At 69.1% G+C, this 20328-nt stretch overlaps 1 protein-coding gene across 7 annotated transcripts; it reads right to left on the bottom strand.

Annotated features, from left to right (window-relative positions):
* Positions 1–1749: 1749 nt before the first annotated feature.
* Positions 1750–15590, bottom strand: IDUA (alpha-L-iduronidase). Of its 7 annotated transcripts, none has more exons than XM_045834116.1 (14): positions 15308–15590; positions 14346–14486; positions 5164–5249; positions 4872–4979; positions 4556–4651; positions 4261–4463; positions 4001–4180; positions 3700–3916; positions 3227–3439; positions 2981–3102; positions 2762–2887; positions 2609–2685; positions 2121–2221; positions 1750–1982 (listed from the first exon to the last, which is right to left on the bottom strand). In XM_045834116.1, exons 1-14 carry the CDS (start codon positions 15478–15480, stop codon positions 1876–1878), a joined length of 1950 nt encoding a protein of 649 aa, XP_045690072.1. In that variant the 5' UTR covers positions 15481–15590; the 3' UTR covers positions 1750–1875. The 7 variants fall into 7 exon arrangements, 5 of the variants coding, with proteins under 5 accessions (XP_045690072.1, XP_045690075.1, XP_045690071.1 ...); XM_045834119.1 differs by lacking the exon at positions 15308–15590 and adding an exon at positions 15146–15161; XM_045834115.1 differs by lacking the exons at positions 14346–14486; positions 15308–15590 and adding an exon at positions 12049–12635.
* Positions 15591–20328: the final 4738 nt, after the last annotated feature.

Below are 20328 nucleotides of genomic sequence, written 5' to 3'. Positions count from 1 at the left end.
CCCGGGCTGCCGGGGCTGCCTGTCGGGTGCGGGGGGAGAAGGGAGGAGTGCAGACCGGGCTCGTGGGCGCCTGCGTCTCAACGGGTTGGAACCAAGGCGCCAGAGCGCGCCCAAGCATGGCTCCGCCAGGGGCAGCATCCAAGGGGACGCCCAGCTGGCCAGACCCCGAAAGCCTCAGGTGGGAGGCTTGGGGGGCAAGGGGGTCTGGGGAGAGGCGCAGAGTGAGGGGAGGCAACCCCCTCCGTCACTCCAGGGAGCGAGGGGAACACTCTGCGAAACAGGGCCCGGGGGCGGGCGGCTGCGGCAGCAGGGACAGAGGCTGTGCGGGAGCCGGTCTCGGGGCCTCCCCCCCCCCCGCTCCCCCCCCCCGCCAGTCTGGTGCAGCTCCCAGGCCACGCCCACACCAGCAGTGTGGGCGCAGGGCGGGACGCTTCAGCGCTCTGGGGGCTGCCCGAGTGCACAGAAGCCACAAGCGTGGTGGAGGTGGTGACTCACCCTCCCTGGAGACAGAGGGACGGAGCGCAGGTCGCTGCCCCAGAGCCACAGTCACCCGCAAAGAGGAAGTCCCTCCTGCCAGGACAGGTGTAGCGGCCAGGCCAGAACCCACGGCTGAGGCACGGCCTTGACCGTGTGCCACCCGCCACACCCCTCCCTGCCCTGGGGCACCTCGCTCTGCACATCTGCGGGTCCCGGTGTCCAAGGAAGGACCCGGTCCACCGGGGAACCCAGGCCCTGCCCAGGAGCTGGAAGCCGAGATGGCCCCTGGCCGCCGGGGTCCTCGAGCCACTGCTCGGGCAGCTGGGGGAGAGACTCTGCCTTGTGGCTGGGGTGACAGGCCCCACACCAGGCCCCAGGCCCGGAGCCCTCAGGCACCCCCATGAGGAAAGGGGCGTGGGGAGCCCATGCTGGCTTTGGGGTTCAGACCGATGTATGACCCAGGGGACACCCCCCACCTGTGACAAGGCAGCAGGTGGCCCCTGAGCTTCTCACATAGACACCAGGCAGGCAGCCTGGGGGAGCCAGAGGGGTGGACCGGGCCTTGTCCCCTGCCTGCCCTTCCTGGCCCGTCTCCTCCGCACCGGATGGAGCCCAGGGCCGCCCTGGGAACGGGGAGACTGGAGTGGGGTCGGGGCCACGGTGCCCTCCACTCTCGCCCAGGGCCCCTGCCCAGGGCCCCGGTGTCTGTCTGCTCCCGTCCAGGTGAGCTCCGCGCCTGGGAGAGCACTCCCTCACCTGTCCTGCCCGCCTGGGAGCAGTGGGGGCGGGGGTTCTGTGCCACCCCCCAACAGAGCAGGGGGGCCTCGCTGCCCCCGACCTCAACTCCGGACGTCCCCAAACTGTCTTCATCGGACCACGCCACCTGCTTCCTCCTGGGCCCACAGATGGAGCAGAAACACCCCCAGGGGCAGCCTGACCCGCTGTTGGTCCTCTCCGCTGCTGGCCAGAGTCTGGGCCTGCGGCCTGGGGCACACCCTGGCCCCACCCGGTGGGGCGGAGGGCGCGGCGCAGCAGGGCCGCAGGCGGTGGGGTCTCCCCTGCAGGTAGCAGGCGGGAGGGGAGGGGGCCGGCTGCCCCCTTGGTGCTCTCGGCCTCCTGATGGCAGCTGCAACTCAGCCGCCTCCAGCGGCTCAGACTCGTCCGTGCCGCACCCGCTTCCCCCCCCCGCCCCCCGGCACCCTTGGGTGGGGGAGAGACCAGGACGGCGCGCTCCAGCCCGCGTCCGCCCACAAAGGCACTCCAGAGCCAGGGTGTGGGAAGGCACTTTACGGGGCGGGTGAGGGGGCGGGAGGAGACGAGAGCAGAGCCCACGACCGCCGACGGGCCGGCCCGCGGTCGGCACAGGCCCCAGGCTCCAGTCGCGGGCAGCGGTGGCCCTCACCGGGCGGGGGCCTCCACGTACTGCACGGGGTCGGAGAAGGGGCCTGGCCGGGCCCAGTAGTCCACCGCTCGGACTCGGTAGAAGCCGGAGACGACAGCCGTGCCTGGGGACACGGAGGTACACGGGTGTTCCTGAGCACGTGACCCCTGAAGCCCCCCGACCGCGGGCTTCACCACGCATGGTGCCCGGACCCCAGGCCGCAGGCGCCGTGTGGAGGCCCCGGAGCTGGCGGCCGACCCACCTGGGCTGAATACGAAGAGGTTGAAAGTGGAGGGCCTTCCGCTGACGGGCGCGTAGCCCCGGCCGTCCAGGGAGAACTGGACCTCGTACGTCCACAGGCACCTGGGGTGGTTGGTCAGTCAGGACCCGGGGAGGTCCGGGTGTCAGAGCCCCGTCGCCCCAGCCCCCCACTGGCTCCTCCGGGGCCCTGGGCACTCTCCCTGGGGTGAGCACCGGCTGCGCGCCTGAGGGGAGGGACTGGAGCCCACCTGCCACGGGCTGCCTCCCCTGTAGGTGCCCTCACCCAGCACCGGGCAGGGGCGGCCCCTGCCGCTCAGTGTGTACAGTGGGGGTGGGTGCGTGAGGGGAGGGGTAGGTGGCCTTCTGGGTGGTCAGGGTGGGGGCTGCACCCACAGCGAGGTTACCGCGGGGCACTGCGGCCTGCAGGAGGGGCCGCGCGCGGGTGGGGGAAGAAGGGGCAGGGGCGTGGGGGCGACCACCCTCACGCACTTTGAGGCCATGCGCTCATCCGACCAGACCAAAAGCAGCTGCCCGCGGGTCAGGGGCAGAGCGCGGAGCCGGGTCACCTGGAAAGAGGGAGGCACCGTGACGGGGTGCGGGGAGGGTGGGGCCGGGCGGGGCGGGGGCGGGGCTGCCACTTGCCTGGCCCGGCGGCTCCTCGGGGCGCGCGCACACGTGCACCAGCAGCAGCGAGGGCAGCGGGAGCTCGCGGCGCAGCGTCAAGCGGCCGCTGGCGGGGAAGGGGCGCGGCGCCGTAGCCACAGGGTCCTGGGGACAGGGCCGGGTACTCAGGGCCGGAGAACTTGGGAGCAGCCCCGCCCCTCGCCCCCCCCCGTCCCCCCCGCCCTGCATCCCGCGGACCTCGGCCGCACGCATGCGCCGGAACTGCTCCGGAGAGGGGAAGACCGGCCGGCCGAGGCGCTGCCACTCTCCGTGGGGGCTGCAAAGCTGGTTGTCCAGGTAGAACGTGACATACACGAGCCCTGCGGAGCCGCACGCTGGGGCCGCGCTCCCGAGCCCGCCCCCTCCGACACACCCGGCCCCCGGGCCAAAGCCCGGCCCACCCAGCAGCGCCCCAGGGCCCCCTCCCTGGACCCCGGCGCTCACCAGGGCCCGGGGGCACCCCGTGCAGGCGCAGGGTTAAGGCGGCGCTGCGGTTGGCGTGGGCGCGGGTGTCATCGCTCGCGTAGACCAGAACCGCGGCGCGCCAGGCGTCGGCGGCGCCGGCTGGGCGGTGGGCGCTGGCCAGGACGCCCACAGTGTGGTTGGCGTCCAGCACCGCCCCGTCCTGCGACACCTGGGCCCAGAGCTGCTCGCCGTCTGCGGGGCACGAGGCGGCGGTCACCACACGGAGGGTGCCACCCCTCCCCCCCACACCCCAGGACCGGGCTTCCCGCCATTTGCTCCTTCCACTGGGGTCCCCACCGGGGTCCCGGCCACACCACAACCTCTGCGGCCCACCCAGCAGCGCACATCCACCCGGCGCCTCAGTCCCTCCGGCCCCGGAGGCGTACGCCCAGGGCGTGCGCGCCTGGCGCCCGGGCTCCCAGCCCGCAGCGGCGCGCGGAACGCAGGCTCACCCAGCAGGGCCAGCAGCCCCATGGCCGTGAGCACGGGCTTGCGCAGCAGCTGCACGTGGGGCGGGCGGGTGTTGTTGACCTGGAAGCGGGCGGTGAGCGTGCGCTGGGAGAAGGGGTGCGGGTGGTAGCTCAGGAAGGCGTTGTCGTTGCTCAGGAGTGCGTAGCGGACGGACGAGCTGCTGTTGCCCACCAGCAGGTCCTGGTGCTGCGCGACCACCTGCGGAAACGGGCAGCTGGGACCTCGGCCTCCCCCTGCGGAGGGCCGCCGGTGCGGGCGGGAGAGGCCCGGGGCCCGGCCCACCTTCACGACCATGGCCGCGTAGGTCACGTCGGCCCGCCACGGCTGCGGCAGGGACCAGCCCACCAGCGGGTCGGCCTCGTCGTTGTAGACCGGTGTGTCGGCGAACTCGGGGAAGAGCTGCTTTATCTGCCGCACCACCGCCTCCTCCTGCTCCAGGATGTAGATGGAGCTGCCCGCGCCCTGCGGCCGGCAGCGCGGCCTCAGCATGGACGGCGCCGGCCCCCAGAGAACCCCCTGGGGGCGGTGGGGCCGGGCCCTACCTTCTTGTGGAGGGCGATGTAGTCCAGCCGTACTCCCACCTCTCCCGTGAAGAAGTTGGTGCCGCGGAGGCAGTGCCCCAGGAGGCCCCAGCTCAGCGGGGAGCGCGGCGGCGGGTGGAAGGAGTCCCCGGGGCCGCCCAGGCGCAGAGCCGGGCTGGCCGCGCGCAGCCCCTCGGAGCAGGCGTCGTAGTAGTTGAAGAAGCCTGGCGGAGGGTTGGGCACCCACAGCCTCTCGCCGCAGGGCCCCGCCCCGCCCCGCCCCCTTTGCCGGCTGGACCCAGGAGGCCCCGCCTACCTTGCGTGGTCATGGACACGTTGTCAAAGTCGTGGTGGTCGGGCTCGTTCCACGTCTCGAAGTTCCACTTGGAAACGTGCTCCAGTCCGAACCTATCTGCAGTGTCCCTGCTGTCACTCGGGCCCGCCCTGGGGCAGGGGAATGCCCGTGCCAGCCCCCAGGCAGGGGCGCCCGCGGGTGGCGGTCAGGGTGTTGGGCTGACTCCGTGAGTCTGCACTCCGCCCCCATGATGGGTGAGGCGGCTGGGCTGCTGCAGGAGGGCGGGCGGGCAGCCCGGGCAAGCCCACCGCCGCCCCTCACCCCCAGCCTCGCCCACCTATGTATCTCCTGGCCAGGAGGGAGACCAGCTCTCTCCACTCAAACACCTGCTGCTTGTCTTCAAAGTCTGAGAAGTGTCCAGAGGGGCTGCCCATCAGCTCAAAGCCTGCAACGGAGGGGCGGCCATGATGCCACATCACCCCCCCCCCCGCCATGATCCCCACTCCCCCAGGCCAGGGCCCCACCACACCAGCGCCGGGCCATTCCCGGATGAGCAACCACTGACGACCCACAGGGGCCAGGGCACTGGGAGAGGGCACCTGGTGGGCAGAGTCAGGGCCACCACTCACCGGGGAGGAGCTGGTTCTCCCTGAGAAGGTCCAGGTAGCCATCCAGGTGAGTGAAGTTGTAGCTCAGGCCCTGCCCTGCCGACCTCCTGCAGAGGACGGGAAAGGTCAGGGCAGGGAGGGGCAGCCCTGGGCTGGAACTGTGTCCCTGGTCAAGCAGGTGGAGAGCCCACCAAGTGCCACCTGGCACTCAGCTCCAGAACCACGGCCCCTCCCCTTGGCAAAGGCCAGCCACGGAAGCCTGTCACAGCCTAGTACGAACTAGTGCCTGTCCTGGAACCCCCACCCCAAAGCCGCCGGGGCTCAGGACAGCTAGGGGCTCAGGAGCAGGCCGGGCAGGCAGGCAGCCGACCGGGAGTAGGGGCTACGGGACAGGGGCCTGACGGGCTTGCTTCTCCGAGCCCCTGGAGGCCAGGGCCCCTGTCGCCCCACCTCCCCCCCCACACACACTCCAGGAGGCAACTCGGACAGCAGGAAAGGGAGAAGGCAGCGCATCCCAGGCTGCGGCCGGTCCCCCGGGGCTGCCCCTCCAGGGGGATGTGCATCCCCAGGCAGTGACTCAGCTCGGACGTGCGGGAAGGGGTGTGACGGGGAGCGAAGGGCCAGCCTTCAGGGAGGGCTTCTCCAAGGCGGCACCCAGGGCCCCCGGAGAGCCGGGGCAGGCAGCCGGGGGAGAGCAGGGGACAGCCGGGGCAGACCGGAGGAGGGGTGGGCAGTGTGGGCAGCGGCCTGAGGCACACGGGGCTCAAGGACGCGGCGGCGGCGGCGGAACGGCAGCGCGTGGGCCTGGGGCAGGACGAGGGTGCGTGCGAGGTGTCACCTGGGCCACCTGGGCCTTGCGACCCCAGCGAGGAGAGGCCCCAACTCGCGGGGCGGGCGGGGGAGCCCTACCGGAGATCCAAGCAGAGCAGCGCCGTGGCGTTTGGGGTGCACTCGTCGGCAAGACTTAGTTCTCTGCAGCGACACCGCGAGGGGCGTGCAGAGCTTCCCCTCCCCACTCCCGCCGGCACAGCCCCCCACTGCCAAGGTCCCCGCCCGAGGGACACTCGTGACGACGGATGTCACTGTCAGGCGGGGCTCGGAGGGTGGCCCGGACGACGTGCCTTCTGTGGTTCGGGAGGGCGCGTGGGGCGACACGGAGCTGCCGCGACCACGTCGCCCGCTGTAGCTTCAGCGCCCAAACTGCTCGCCTGCCCGTCCGTCCGTCCCTCCGGGCACCCCAGCCCCCGACTGCGTTTCCTGTCCTCACAGTCTCGCCTCTGCCACGGTGCTCTGAAAGGTCCCTCTGGGGGCTGACTGGAGCCAGAAGACGGTCCCCGGGGGCAGATGGGGTGTCCGGACGAGGAGGGGCTGAGCGGATGGGTGGGTGAGGACGGGAGACAGCCCGGGCTGATGGGTGCTGGGTGAGCTGGAGGTGGGGCCCCGGCACAGCCCTCGCCCGGTGGCGTGGGCCGTGAGATGGGTGGCCGTCCGTCAGGCCTGGGTGAGGCAGTGGGGCAGGGGAGCCGGACGGGCCGGTCCAGGCCGGGGTGCTGCCAGGTGAGCAGCACAGCAGGCGGCAGGCAGGGGGTCTGAGGGCAGCCCTTGAGGACGTGCCCCGTCCACGCGGACAGCCGAGGAACTCGGGAGGGAAAAGGCCGGAGGGCCTGCCAGGGGGCGGCCAGAGTGTTGCCTGTGTGTGTGTATGCGCCCGTGTGTGTGCATGCGTGTGCGTGTGCGTGCATGTGACGGCAGGCAGGGGCAAGGCAGAGTCACCGCGGGTCAGGCCCCCCACGGTCCCTGGCCTGTCAGTCTCCAGCCCAGCTCTGTCTCCTGAACTCGGAGGAGGATCTGGACAGGTCAGCACCTCCCTTCCAGCTGTTCTCTCACCGCCCCTCACCCAGGGCACCCCTGCGCCCCTCACCCAGGGCACCCCTGCACTCAGGCAAGGCAGAACATGGGCCTGGCCCTGAAAGTCCACCCACCACGCCCCCTGCTGCTCGCAGCCACTTGCCCTCGCTGACCCCCTCTGGGCAGGTGCTGCCTTCTGGCTCCGGGACCCAGCAGGATCCCGCCGTCCCTCCCACACCTTCCCTTCCATCCAAAGGTCGCAACCGGTAGCAAAGAAATAAAACTTAATAGGCACTTGGGTAAAAATTAAATGCGCGCAGGGGATGGGTTCCAAAGTCCCACCAGTGGGGGTGGGGGGGACGCAGGTGCACACGATGGTGACCAATGGCAAGGCACAAAGGGTTCTCCAGACCCTTGCTAGTCCCTGCTTCGTCTGGGGCCAGCGGCGTCCCCAGTCTGTCACTCGGGGTGAACCCGAATGTCCGCTGGCCCAGCCAGCCTGGGCAACCAGGGGTGCCCCGGGGGTCACTACACCTGCCCCCAGGAAACCCGAAGGTGGGAGCTAGGACCCCAGGAGCAGTCCTCGGGCCTCGCTTTTGGCGCCCCCACTCCGTTGGGGAGGGAAATGGTGTATTTTCCAGGCAGGGTGCAGAGCGGAAGGGTGAAGGGTGCAGCCCACTCAGTGCTCCCCCCCCCCAGAAGCCTGGGTCACAGTCGCAGCCCTGGCCCCGATCGACCCCCAGGGCCCCTCCATCTTGCCGCCCTGCAGGGGGTCGAACCTGGGGGCCGGGCACCAGGAGTCGCTCCTGCATGTGGGCGGGGCGGCGGCGGCAGCACAGCGGCTTCATTCACCGCACGCCTGAGGCCGGTCGGCGGCACCAGACCCCCACCCCGGCCCTGAGCGCGTGCGCTGCGAGCACCGAGCTCCGCCCGGGCCTAGTGAGTGCTCGGGTGCGCCGTGGGGTTGGGGGAGGACGCCGGGTGCAACCGCATGGGGTGAGGGGGACCAGCCGCGCGCGCGCGCGCTCTCTCGGCAGTGGGGGCGCACGCGCGCACCCGAGAGGGGACGCAGGGCGGGGCTTGTGCGGGGTGGAGACCCAGGCCGGGGCTCCCAGAGCAGGTGGGGGCGGGGAAGAGCGTGCTCTGCGGTCCCGCGATGCGGAGGGCAGGCTGTGGGCCCCGGCCGCGGGCCTGGGAGGAGGGTCTGCCTAGCCTCGGCCTTCCTCCTGGAACCCCGCGCGCAGGCACGCGCGTGGTAGCAGAGCTTTCGGGAGAAAGTCGGCTCTGGTCCTCAAGGGCCCTGGAGACCAAATGGGCTGTCTGCGGGCCTTTTTTAACTTGTAGGGACACGTTTCTTTTCCAAATAACTGAACTTAACGATTTAAAACCGCGACTTAAAGACGAATGTTAAGTAAATAACCGTGTGGCTGTGGCAGGGCATGGGCAGGAGGCTGGCAGCAGGTGGAAGGCACCAGAGACCCCAGCCGCTGTCTGCAGAGCAGGAGAATCCTGCCGCCGGTGGGCCCCTGAGTGGGTGTGGAGTGGGCCTCAGTGTCCTCCCCCAGGACCCCAGACGCCTGCCCACGTGCCCCTGCCAGACCGCAGGCTGGTCAGAGCTCTGAACACGCCACAGAGAGGCAGGCGAAGGGCTGGGGTCTGTGGCTGTGTGAGCGCGTTAGGGCCCAGGGGTCCTGCAATTCTCTCAAAGGGCAGCTGGGACCTTAGTTGTATTTCGTCACCTGCTTCAGACCCCCAGCCTGGGTGGGAGCTGCGTGGGTCCCAGGCCACACTTGGGCAGGCAGGGGCCCCTGGCTCTGCCCTGCGCGGCCCACAGACTCTCCGAGGACAAGGCTGGAGAGGCGGCCCACGTTGTTGCCCCTGGCGGTCACCACCCCCACCCCCATCTTTGCCCCCAAATGGGGCTCCTGGTCTCCCAGCCAGGCCCAGGGGTTCAGAACTGCGGCTGGACTTCAGGGCAGGCTTCCCGAGGCCCCACAGTGGGGCCGGGTGTGGAGGGGCCTGGATAGAGCCCCTCGGCCTCGCACCGTCCCCCGTCCCGGGGGAGTGGAATTCGGCAAGACGGTTGATCTGTATTCCCCTGGCAGCTCCCGTGGGGGCGGGGGAAGTGGGACAGCAGCCCAGGCCAGTGTGGACTTCCGGCCGCCCCAGGGACCACCCCTCCAGGATGGGGGGCAGTTGGGGCTTTGGCTCCCCATGGGTGGACCCTGCTCACCCCCTCCTCATTTAAAAGACGGGGGCTGAGGTCCCAAATAATCACTGTGAAAACAGCTGCTTGCCCTTAGTTCACACGTGTGGGGCGCCAGGACAGCCGTGTCAGAGGCGGCCAGCCGGGCCCTTGTGCGGGCAGAGAAGGGGGTGCAGGGGAGCCGGGCCCTGCCACGCACAGGGGGTCAGCACCCTGCTGGAATCGGGTGGTCTGGACCCACGCCCCACTCCAGGCTAGTACCAGTCAGTCTCTTGATGGCCATGCGTGCGTGTGCGCGCACACACACACACACACACACACACACACACACGCACACACGGCAGCTTGTCCACAGAAGGACACAGAGCAGAAGCCAAGGACGGGGCTGCCCAGGTACGCCCCTGCCTGGCAAACCTGTCTCCTGTCAGGACAGGGAGGGTGTCCGGGGTTGGGGCAAGAAGACCAGCCCCTCCCTTGGCCCCCTGTGGCCCATACCCATCCTCCAAGGTCCTGCGGGCCGGGCCACTTGGCCCAGAGCTGAAGGGTGATGTGCTGCCTGTGTCTACCTTGGGCCGGGCCGGGCTCCTGAGCCTTGGCCTCCCCCAAGGGCCCTAGGACCCAAGCACCCTGCCCCAGCCGCTTGCTGCCTGGCCCACCTGTCCCGTACCTGCCGCCCTATCGCCTGTCCCAGGAGGCTGGGCACTTATCAGAGGCCACAAGATGTAACTACTCGCGAGCCTCCAATCACAGTGCGGCTCCCCGGAGTAGCCGCTCAGGCAGCACTCGGCTGGGGGGCAGGTGACTCAGCAAACTTTGGGGTAAATAATTTAACCGCCAGCCCAGCCCGGCCACACAGTCAGAGGTTCACTACGGAGAACTGCCTGCCAGAGGCGCCAGACCCGGAGCCCACCACCCGCACCCCCGCCCACGGGCAGGAGCCGCAGGCCCAGGGCTGCAGCCAGCCCGCGGACCCTGGCCTCAGAGCACGGACGGCGGGGCCCCTGGCCACCCACCGCGCCCGTGAGCGGCTCCCTCAGGTGAGAGTCACGGCGGGCGTGCAGGGCGGTGACGGCTCTGGGGGACGCGGCCACAGCCAGGCCGGCTGCCGGGCGGAGGAGCAGGACAGGCCCTTTCTGGGGACCTGCAGGCAAGAGGCAGGTGGCATTTAAACAGCCCTGACCCTGGGGGCCCCTGCGAGGTGAGGTCTTCAGAGGAGGAAACTGCTCCCCTCCCGCCCACGAAGGCAGAGCCACAGCCTGCGCCCCCAGGGGCCGGGCCAGCGGCACCACCTGCCCTCCGCAGCCCTGGCAAACCTGGCCCGGAGTCCTGGACCAGCGTGCAGCGAGGCTGCGCTGGCAGCGGAGTGACCGGGTGCACCACCACCACCACCACGAGGGGAGCTTAAGGAGCCATAGTCTGAGCTGAGCTCGCCCGGGGAGTGGGCCAGGCTGCTAGACGCCGCGCTGAGTGCAGAGACAGGGCGGGCCAGGGGCACAGTGCAGCTCCTCGGGGGGTGCCGCGCCCCTGGGGATTTGAGGCCAAACCTAGGAGAGTGGCCGGTCGCCGCGCGGAGAGGGCGGTCTGGGTGGGGGCGCGAGGGGAGGGCAGGGCAGGCTGCACGTGTCCCTGTCTCCGTGTCCGCACGTGTCTTCGGGCTCTTCGGTCTCTGGGACGAAGGCCCCGCTGCCCCAGTGCTGACGCCCACTTCTCCCTGGCAGGTGGTCCCACGGGGCCGGGCTGGCACCCCGGGATGGAAGTGCCCCCTGAGCAGCAGGGGGGCGGCCCGGCGCTGGTCCGCCGGCGGCCCCCGGAGCCCCCCAGCTTGCGCGAGAGGCTGAAGGCCAGGCTGCAGCGGAGCTGTGAGTGCAGTGCGCGGGGGACCTGGGGGCTGGTGCAGGGCCTGCTGCCCGCCACGCGCTGGCTGCGCGGGTACCGCCTGCGGGAGGACCTGCCGGGGGACGTCATGTCCGGGCTGGTCATCGGCATCATCCTGGTGCCCCAGGCCATCGCCTACTCGCTGCTGGCCGGGCTGCAGCCCATCTACAGCCTGTACACGTCCTTCTACGCGAACCTCATCTACTTCCTCATGGGCACCTCGCGCCACGTCTCCGTGGGCATCTTCAGCCTGCTCTGCCTCATGGTGGGGCAGGTGGTGGACCGCGAGCTCCTGCTGGCCGGCTTCGACCCTGCCCAGGACGGCCCGGGGCCTGGGGGCAACCGCAGCACCCTCAACGCCTCAGCCACCGCGCTGGCCCTCGGGCTGCAGGATTGCGGGCGTGACTGCTACGCCATCGGCGTGGCCACCGCCCTCACGCTGGTGGCTGGGATTTACCAGGTGAGGAGCTGGACGCAGCGGGGACCCCGCCGAACTTCTGGGTGGGGCCTCGAAGGACGGGGGTTTGACCACAAGAGGAGGACAGAGCAAGGCGTGGGCGGAGGTGGGCTGGAGACAGTGCCCCGGATGGGGCGTCCGAGGGGGCCCAGGGAGCCCATCCGGCCAGCTGCAGCCTGGGCTGGAATTGGTGGCCAGGCGTGGCCTCAGCTGCAGACACGCCTGGCTGGCCCACGTGGCCTCCCTGTCCCGGGTGGGCTGCCGGCCTCCTCGTGCTTCCCCGCCCCGGCCCCCGGAGCAGGCCTGGCCGCCGCAGCCCCGGGCCGCCTTCCCATCGGCTCCACGTCCCCGGGAGGAGCAGTGCCGCTCCCAGGGCAGGAGAAAGAGCTGCCTTCCCACGGCAAGCCCGGCCCCGCGCTGCGGCCGCCCCCTGGGCGGAGACTGACGGTCCGCTGTCCTCACGACACCCTGCCCACAGGTCCTCATGGGCGTCCTCCGGCTGGGCTTCGTGTCCGCCTACCTCTCGCAGCCGCTGCTCGACGGCTTCGCCATGGGGGCCTCGCTGACCATCCTGACCTCCCAGCTGAAGCACCTGCTGGGCGTGCGGATCCCCCGGCACCAGGGGCCAGGCACGGTGGTCCTCACCTGGCTGAGCCTGCTGCGCAGCGCCGGGCAGGCCAACCTGTGCGACGTGCTCACCAGTGCCGTGTGCCTGGTCGTGCTGCTGGCCGCCAAGGAGCTCTCGGACCGCTGCAGGCACCGCCTGAAGGTGCCGCTGCCCACGGAACTGCTGGTCATCGTGGGGGCCACGCTCGTGTCCCACCTCGGGCAGTTCCACGCTCGCTTCGGTTCCAGTGTGGCCGGCGACATCCCCACTGGCTTCATGGCCCCGCGGGTGCCGGACCCGGGGCTGATGTGGCGCATGGCGCTGGACGCCGTGCCCCTGGCGCTCGTGAGCTCCACCTTCTCCATCTCGCTGGCGGAGATGTTCGCCCGCAGCCACGGCTACTCTGTGCGAGCCGACCAGGAGCTGCTGGCCGTGGGCTGCTGCAACGTGCTGCCCGCTTTCTTCCACTGCTTTGCCACCAGCGCCGCCCTGGCCAAGAGCCTGGTGAAGACGGCCACCGGCTGCCGCACGCAGCTGTCCAGCGTGGTCAGTGCCGCGGTGGTGCTGCTGGTGCTGCTGGTGCTGGCACCCCTGTTCCGGGACCTGCAGCGGAGCGTGCTGGGCTGCGTCATCGTGGTCAGCCTGCGGGGCGCCCTGCGCAAGGTTAGAGACCTCCCGCAGCTGTGGCGGCTCAGCCGGGCGGACGCACTGGTCTGGGTGGCCACGGCGACCACCTGCGTGCTGGTCAGCGTGGAGGCCGGGCTGCTGGCCGGTCTGCTCCTCTCGCTGCTCAGCCTGATCGGCCGCACGCAGCGCCCACACGCCGCCCTGCTCGCCCGCATCGCCGGCTCCGGCTTCTATGAGGACGCCGCGGAGTTCGAGGGCCTGGTCCCCGAGCCCGGGGTGCAGGTCTTCCGCTTTGCAGGGCCGCTGCACTACGCCAACAAGGACTTCTTCCTGCGGTCCCTCTACAGCCTCACGGGGCTGGACGCGGGGCGTGCAGCTGCCAGGAGGAAGGAGCAGGGCCCTGAGGCGGGGGTCGTCGAGGGAGAGCCCCTCGAGGACACAGGCCGGGGCCCAGTGAGCAACGCGGCTGCTCTGGTGCCCGAGGCCACCGGCCTCCACGCCGTGGTCATCGACTGTGCCCCGCTGCTGTTCCTGGACGCGGCCGGCCTGGCCACCCTGCGGGAGCTGCGGAGAGACTACAGGGCCCTGGGCATCGCCCTGCTCCTGGCCTGCTGCAGCCCCTCCGTGAGGGACGCCCTGAGGAGAGGGGGCTTCCTCGGGGAGGACCGGGGGGAGGCGGACGAGGAGGGGCAGCTGTTCCACTCCGTGCACAGTGCCGTGCAGGCGGCCCGGGCCTGGCCCCGGGGGCCGTCGGCCTCCACCTCCTCGCTCTAGTGGGGGCGGCCCCGGCCCAGACCCCACTCCCTCCGAGTCCTCACACCGCCCGTCGCCCAGGCAGATTCTCCCGAGGCCGTAGGTCCCACCTCCTCCCTGGGGGGACAAGGGAGCCTTCGACACAAACGCCCCCGGGGTGCGGACCTGGACGCCAGTGCTGCGAGTCTGTGGGGCCGCGGGGGCCGGGTCGACACTCAGCGTCACCATCGCATTTGAACGGGGGCCCCGAGATAGCCACGGGCCCCCGTGGTGCCGAAAGGACCCTGGTCCCTCAACGCCTGCGGCCCGCACACCACCAGGTGGGAGCTGGCGGCTCTGGCCGGGGTGTAAGGGTCTCCGTGTCTCTCCGGGCCCCCAACACACACCCAAGTGTCCCTTACACCTCGTGCCTGGGCTTGGCCAGGCCCAGCAGGGCCCACGGCGGCGAGACCAGCGCGGCCTCCCCCGGCCCTGGGGCGGCCTCCCTGCACAGCCTGACCCACACCCAGCACAGGGCACCTGCGCACCTGCGGAGCTGGGTCCTGCCACAGAGCCAGGGCCGGAGCCCAGCCCCACCCGGAGCCTCCACAGTGGCCTCTGGCAGGAAGCCAGCGGTGTCAGATCCTGGGGTTGCCCCAGCACCCGTGGCCCCTGGGAGCCCGCGGCGGGGAGGTGACATCTACTCCCCAGAGGACACTTTGCTGGGAAGTGTACGGCTCCTCAGAGCTCTCGCCCAGCTTGCACCCCACTGTCCCCCGTGGTGGACACAGCCTCGGACACAGTGGGCTCTGCCCAGCCGCGCCCAGACGGCCTCCGCCGCTGTCACCCACCTGGCCGTGATGAGCTCCAGCAGCCAGTGGGTCCGGACCTGCTCGATGCCACCATGGGGGACGGCGCCCACGTAGGCCAGGTTGAGCTGCTGGTCCCAGCTGAGGTCGTACTGGTCAGCCCGGTTGTGTGGAAGTGGGGGGCTGGTGACAGAAGGAGGATGTGGGGGCATCGGTACCTGTGGGGTCACCCACAGAGCAGCCTCACCCAACACCCCGCGTTTGCGAAGCCAGGGCCTGGCCCCCGCACACAGCCTGGGGGTGTCCGCCGGTGCATCACACTGTCTTCGGTGTAATAAAGTGATCTCTACGCTCAGAGATGGTATGAAGTCTCGTGGTTTGGGTGGGGGCCCCTCAGAGGAGAGAGGGCCACATCCCCACCCTGCTCCTTGCCTTACCAGGGAGTGGCAGGCCTCAGCTCAAGGCCTGACACAGAGGGGGTGGGGACACGCGGGGCGGGGGGGGGGGGACACACGCAGGGGCAGGGGGCAGGGGCCCTGGCAGGGATGTCCTACCGCACGGGGGCTGCCCCCAGGAGGGCTCTGGGATGCAGGAAGAGCAGGGTCCTGAGCCACCGCCCCTCCCAGGGCCTGGGCTGCCTCCCATCACCAGGCTCCACCACCGGGCAAACTCAGGGCCTGGCCCCAGGCCTCCAGCACTCGGGGTCCCCTCTCAGCTAGAAACTCCCCGACCCCGTCCCTGGATCTGGGGGACATTGAGGAGACCCCCACTCTGACTGAGAGCGGACCCCAGAGGAAGGAGCGAGCTGTCCTGGACGGTCTTCTTCACCTAGCAGCACCTACTGTGTGCCGTGGGCGCAGGAGCCTAAGGGTCTCTCCACGCGCCACAAGGGGGTCCCAGAGGCCGGGGAGCGGGGTGCCGGTCCAGGTTTAAGAGAAGCGCGCGGCGGGATAGAGGTTAAGATGGGCCGCTCCAGCCTCAGTCTCCCCGCCTGTGACGCTCACCAGAAGCCAGTGCTCCTCCAGAAGGGCCTCAGGGGCCGCAGCGCGCGGGCCGCGTCCACGCGCACCAGGTGCGGGGCCTCGGCCAGGGCCGCCGGGGACCAGGCCAGCAGCGCAGCCAGGAGCACGAGCTGCACGGGCCCGGGCCCCGGGGGGCACTCGGCCGAGGCGGGCATGGCCGGGCGCGGCGCGGGGACACCCGGGCCCCTGCAGGCCCTCGGGGTCCTCTGCGCTCCGGGAGCCGAGATCTGCGCCACTCCGGCCGGTTCCGCCTCCGGGTCGCGCGCCACATGACCGCCATCAAGGGGCGGATCCTTAGGGCCTGAGCAAGTTGGGGCTGGGCGGGGCTTAGGTGGGCAGGTTGGGGGTGTGACCGGACTGTGCTGGGGAGGTGGGCGAGGGTGTGGGCGGGGCCAGGGCGGTGGGCGTGGGTGGGGCTCAGGTGGGCGAGGCAGCCTGCAGAGCGTGGGAGTTGGATTGCTGCCTCTCCTGGCAAGTTCCTCCCCGCGCCCCAGCCGCGCCGCCGGGGATGACAGTCCTGCCCTGCGAGCCGGCGCGGGGACCCTTGGAAACGCTCTCCGGCTTCTCTGGTCGGCGGCGCGAGGGAGAGCGCGGTCCGGCGGAGGGGCCGGGAGGGGCCCGATGGGCGGGGCGGGCGTCCGCCGGCCGGCTCAGAGTCTGCGGAGAGGTGGCCACACGCGGGGCACTAGGGCCAGCTGATGGGTTGGATGGGGGAAGAGCAGGATCAAAGGTGACACCTGCGTGTTTTTTTTTGGGGGGGGGGCGTATTTTCTGAAAGCGGGGCTGCTGTAAAGGCGCATGCGTGGTTGGGGACGGGCTGCGTCTGGGAAGCCCAGTGTGTGTGTCCAGGAGGCAGTGGGCGGCCTGAGCTGGCCGTGAGCGGAGGGGCCGCCCGGCGCGAGTGTGTGCGGGTCCTGCCCTTGAAACTGTGCGGATCTGCCCGGTAGACCAGACAGCCGCACACCCCTCGGCGTCCGGCCTGGCCCTGCACGGCCCCTCCCGGGCGGCGGGGCCCGCTCTGCAGTCAGCCGGCGGCCTGTCCCTTAGGTCGGCGACACAACGGTAGGAGCTGACGGTTTTCTAGAAGCCGTGGGAGCCGCCGGCGGGGCCAGGAAGTGGCGGCGAAGCGCGGAGACCCGCCGCCGGGAGGGCCGGCCACCTCCCCCGGCTGCAGCGGCTGCCGACCTCGGCGTCCGCAGGGAACATGGCTGCGCACCTGGAATTCTAAGTCGGGCGGACAGTGAGCTCTCAGCAGCGAAGGCCCAAAAGGCGTTTCGGAGAAACCAGCTGTGGGAACACGGGTCCCCAAGGAGAAGGCGGGCGAACGGCGTCCTTCCCGGAGGCGGCTGACTGCCGCAGCCCGGGGGCGGGGGGAGGGGGGCGCCGGAGAGGGTCCGGCCAGGAGCGACCTGGGGACGGTGATTACGGTGTCGTCGCGCGGGACTTGCAGCGCCTCCGGGGAGTGACCACGTAGTGACAGTGGCGTGGAAGCGGCGGGGAGGGGACGGAGTGTGGCCCAGCCCCACGAGTCCGACCTTAGCTGGCGAAGGGACTTTGCGGGTGTGATTAAGGTAAGGACCTTGAGACACGGAGATTATCCTGGATTATCCCAGTGGCTCTAGAAGTCTGTGAGGGGGAGGCCGCCCGACCTCCGGAGAGAGACTTGGAGGCTGTTCTGGAGTTGGCGGCCGGGGTTGCGGCCGTCAGCGGGGTGAGACAGTGCGCAGCCCTGGCTGTTGTGGAGGGGGCATTCGTGCCCACAGCCCCCGAGGGACAGGGGCAGCTCCACACGGAGGCGGGGGTACATGGGTACAGGGCCTTATACATACATTCATGTATGTGTATATATATATATATATATATATATATATATATATATGACACATGTATATATTTTTGACTTTCCACTTCTGTCTCTGGCTGAGAGAGGAGAAGGCAGGCAGCGGGGGCCCCTGGGCCCAGGCAGCACTCCCCCCGGGACAGGCCTGCCCACAGCGGGAGTTCCCCTCCTTTTCCTCGCAAACAAGGTGTTGTTTTTTCTCTTAAAGCCTGGCTCGTATCTCTATACACAGGTGACACCATTTCCCACCCACCCCGCCCCCACCGTCTGTCCGCCCCTGACTGTACCGACTGCAACTGCTTGTTCTCTGTCTTTGTGAGTCTTGGGGCCTTGGACTGGGAGACACTGCCTCTCCTGGTGCCCCCCCCCAGCCCTGCGGGCACCAGCGGTGGCAAAGAGCCACCCAGAGCCTGCTCCACCAGCTCCCCACCTCACCCTCGGACACCAAGCCAGGTGCTGGACAGCGAGGGACCCCTCCCTGCAGGCCAGGCTGCTGAGTGCGCCCATACCACCCACCCCACGCTGCCCCACCCTCTCCTTTCTGTGAGGGCCCCACTTGGGGCTCGGGCCACACTCTCCTGGCTCCCAAGTCTGCCCCCCGGCCTGGGCGGGGCTTCCCCACGTGCCCGTGGGTGCAGGGCACCTGCTTCTCCTGGGGATGTAAGCGGCTGCTTGTTCCTCCAGAGGCAGGTGACGGTCTCTGTCACCTCACCACACCCGACTGCATTCATTAGAACAAATCCTGGGCGCAGATTCTGAACACAGACACCACGCTGCTGCTCTGGTGACTGGGAAGGGCCACCGTGTAGGACCGCAAGGGGCCAGACAAGGCCAGCACTCGGCTTCTGGGGGACCTGGTCCTGCCCACACCTGAAACACACCGGAGGGTGTGTGCTGTCCTGGATGGGCCCCGAGGCCAGGGCAGTGAGACAGCGTGGCACTGGGCACCTTGGGGCACACGGTGGCCTGCATTCACAAAGGGCCATCACTATGGGGTCATGTGGTTCTGTCAACTTTACTAAACTAAGATATTGTGACCCTGGATGTGTCCACACTGTCCTGGGTTCCCTCTGTCACACTTCCCCTCTTGCTGGGAGGCCCTGGGGAGGTGGCGATACTTTCGGGATCTGGCCAAGGGGAAGTCATGCTGTGGAAACATCGGTCGGGGTCAGACAGATGTAGTTTACATGGCCTGCAGTCACTTCTCTGCACCGTGAAGTTAATGCCAGACATGCTGGTGCATCCAGGGACATGCATGGCCATTACCCAAGCGGAACGAGTCACACAGACTGCTGGACGCTGCTGACTGGACCGGATGGCACTGACAAGACAAGCGGGAACCTCATAGCAATGTGACAAGGACACGGTGGAAGAAGGCCATCCGATCAGTAGGGGCATCTTAGATTAGCAGAGCACAGAAAGTGCACCCACACTTTCCAGCTGGCTGGCCGGTGGAAGAGACCCGGCCACGTTCTCTCCAAACGAGACGGCAGTCCCACAGTGGGTGTGGCAGAGCCGGCGGTGAGCTGTGCAGAGGGAGCCTCTGCAAACCAGCGTCTTGACCGGGTGTCCAATCAGCTGGGCCAGAGGGGCTCAGTGGTCTTTCTCTTTTCTCCCTGGAAAATGGCATTGCGAAATCATTGTAAAAAGATGCAACATAAAATGTATTTCTTATTCTGTGCTCTTTTTCTTTTGATACAAAGTGAAGATGCAAAAAAAGTGTCCAAAGGCAAACAAGGCTTCCACAAAGGGGCCTCTTCCCGGCCTGAGGAAGCGGGAAGAAGGCCAGTCAAGGGGGCCTGTTCACCAGAAGCCCCACTGAATGGTGAGCGCCCCCACTGGAGGGGGCGCCTCTGTGCTGCGGGCGCAGCTGGTCCGAGATACTCCCAGATCCCGTGCTTGTGAATCCATCTACCCACTCAGGTTTATTTGTAACCCCACAGCGGACCCTTGGGGACATCTCAGCCCCCTGAAAAGCCCTCCACGTACATCCTGAGTGGATTGAGGTGACACTGGCCTGTCTCAGCTCAGACTGGAAACAGGCGCCCTTCTTGCCATCCATTTAGTGCCACGTTTTCTGCATTTTTGTGCGTTTTCTTGGTGATTCCACTGCTTACGACAGCCCCCAAGCCTGGTGCTGGGTCCCCGAGTGCAGGGAGGCTGGGACTGGCCTTTCAGACAGTCCGTGTGTCCGGCAGCTCCTTCAGGCTGAGACAGTGCTGCTGGCTGAGCTGTGTCCGCGGACAAACGTGTGTTATATGCAGCATCACCCGTGATGTGTCGGAGGGCAGGTTCGGTGGTGTGGTGGTGCTGAGGACACAGGCGGAGAGGAGCAGACCCAGGGACTTACAGCCCTCCCGCTCAAGGTTCCCCCACGGGGAGGAGGGGCAGGGAGCTGAGCTCAGAGCTGGGGGCTGGGCTGCAGCTCGTGGACACTGGCTGAGGAATCCCATGGGAAGGGGTGCTTTGCCTTTCCTGGCTCCCCCCACCCCAGGGCCTTCACACCCTCTTTTCTCCTGTTTGGATGCCTGCCCCCCCATTTTTCTTCTCTTCTGGGACCCCACCCTTTCCAGCACCCACAGGAGCCAGCTTCTGCAAGGCCCTGCAGCCCATGGTCGCAGTGCGGAGGTGGGGACCTGGTTGGAGGGCAGCCCATGACGCGGCAGGAACCGGATGGGTCCCCAGAAAGCCCCTCTGCCCACGATGCTTACCTTGGCCACGGACACTGCACTCCGCGGTCGGGCTCACAGGAACAGGGGCCCTGGAGTGCTGGCAGGCGCGGGGCAAGACGGCCGAGTGAACACGGCCCCAGCGCTGCCCGGACAAGATAGTGCTGTGCACGCTGGGGTGCCCCGCTGGCAGGGCCGGGCGTGCGGAGTGGGAGGTGGCGGGGAGGGTTCAAGGTCGGCCTGAGAGCGCGATGGGGAGGGGTTTCACGCCGGGGAGGGGTGTAGGACCGCCTGGGGCAGGAACGCTAGGCCAGGGCGCAGAGGGAGTGAGGCCGGCCCCTCGGGCTTCCAAAGTGAGAACTGATGGGAGGGGGCGTCTCGCCGCGAACAGGCGTGGCAGTCCTGGCCGCCGCAGGCCGGGAGCCTCAGTCCCCGTTTGGGGTGAGGACAGGGGCCGGGCGTCCGACGACCCCAAGCCCGCACAGCCCAGGGCC

This window comes from Phyllostomus hastatus, unplaced genomic scaffold (genome assembly GCF_019186645.2).
Source record: "Phyllostomus hastatus isolate PE091 unplaced genomic scaffold, TTU_PhHast_1.1 phas_contig_196, whole genome shotgun sequence".
In the NCBI taxonomy this organism is placed as follows: Eukaryota; Metazoa; Chordata; class Mammalia; order Chiroptera; family Phyllostomidae; genus Phyllostomus; species Phyllostomus hastatus.
This window is presented reverse-complemented; position numbering and strand designations above follow the sequence as displayed.

Coding starts and splice junctions, on each gene's coding strand:
- IDUA (XM_045834115.1), bottom strand. CDS start 12,500: ATGGAGAAGGTGGAGCTCACGAGCGCCAGGGGCACGGCGTCCAGCGCC. Junction 4,464..4,555: donor CGTGTCCATGACCACGCAAG/GTAGGCGGGGCC, acceptor ACCCTCCGCCAG/GCTTCTTCAACTACTACGAC. Junction 1,983..2,120: donor CCTCTTCGTATTCAGCCCAG/GTGGGTCGGCCG, acceptor CCGTGTCCCCAG/GCACGGCTGTCGTCTCCGGC.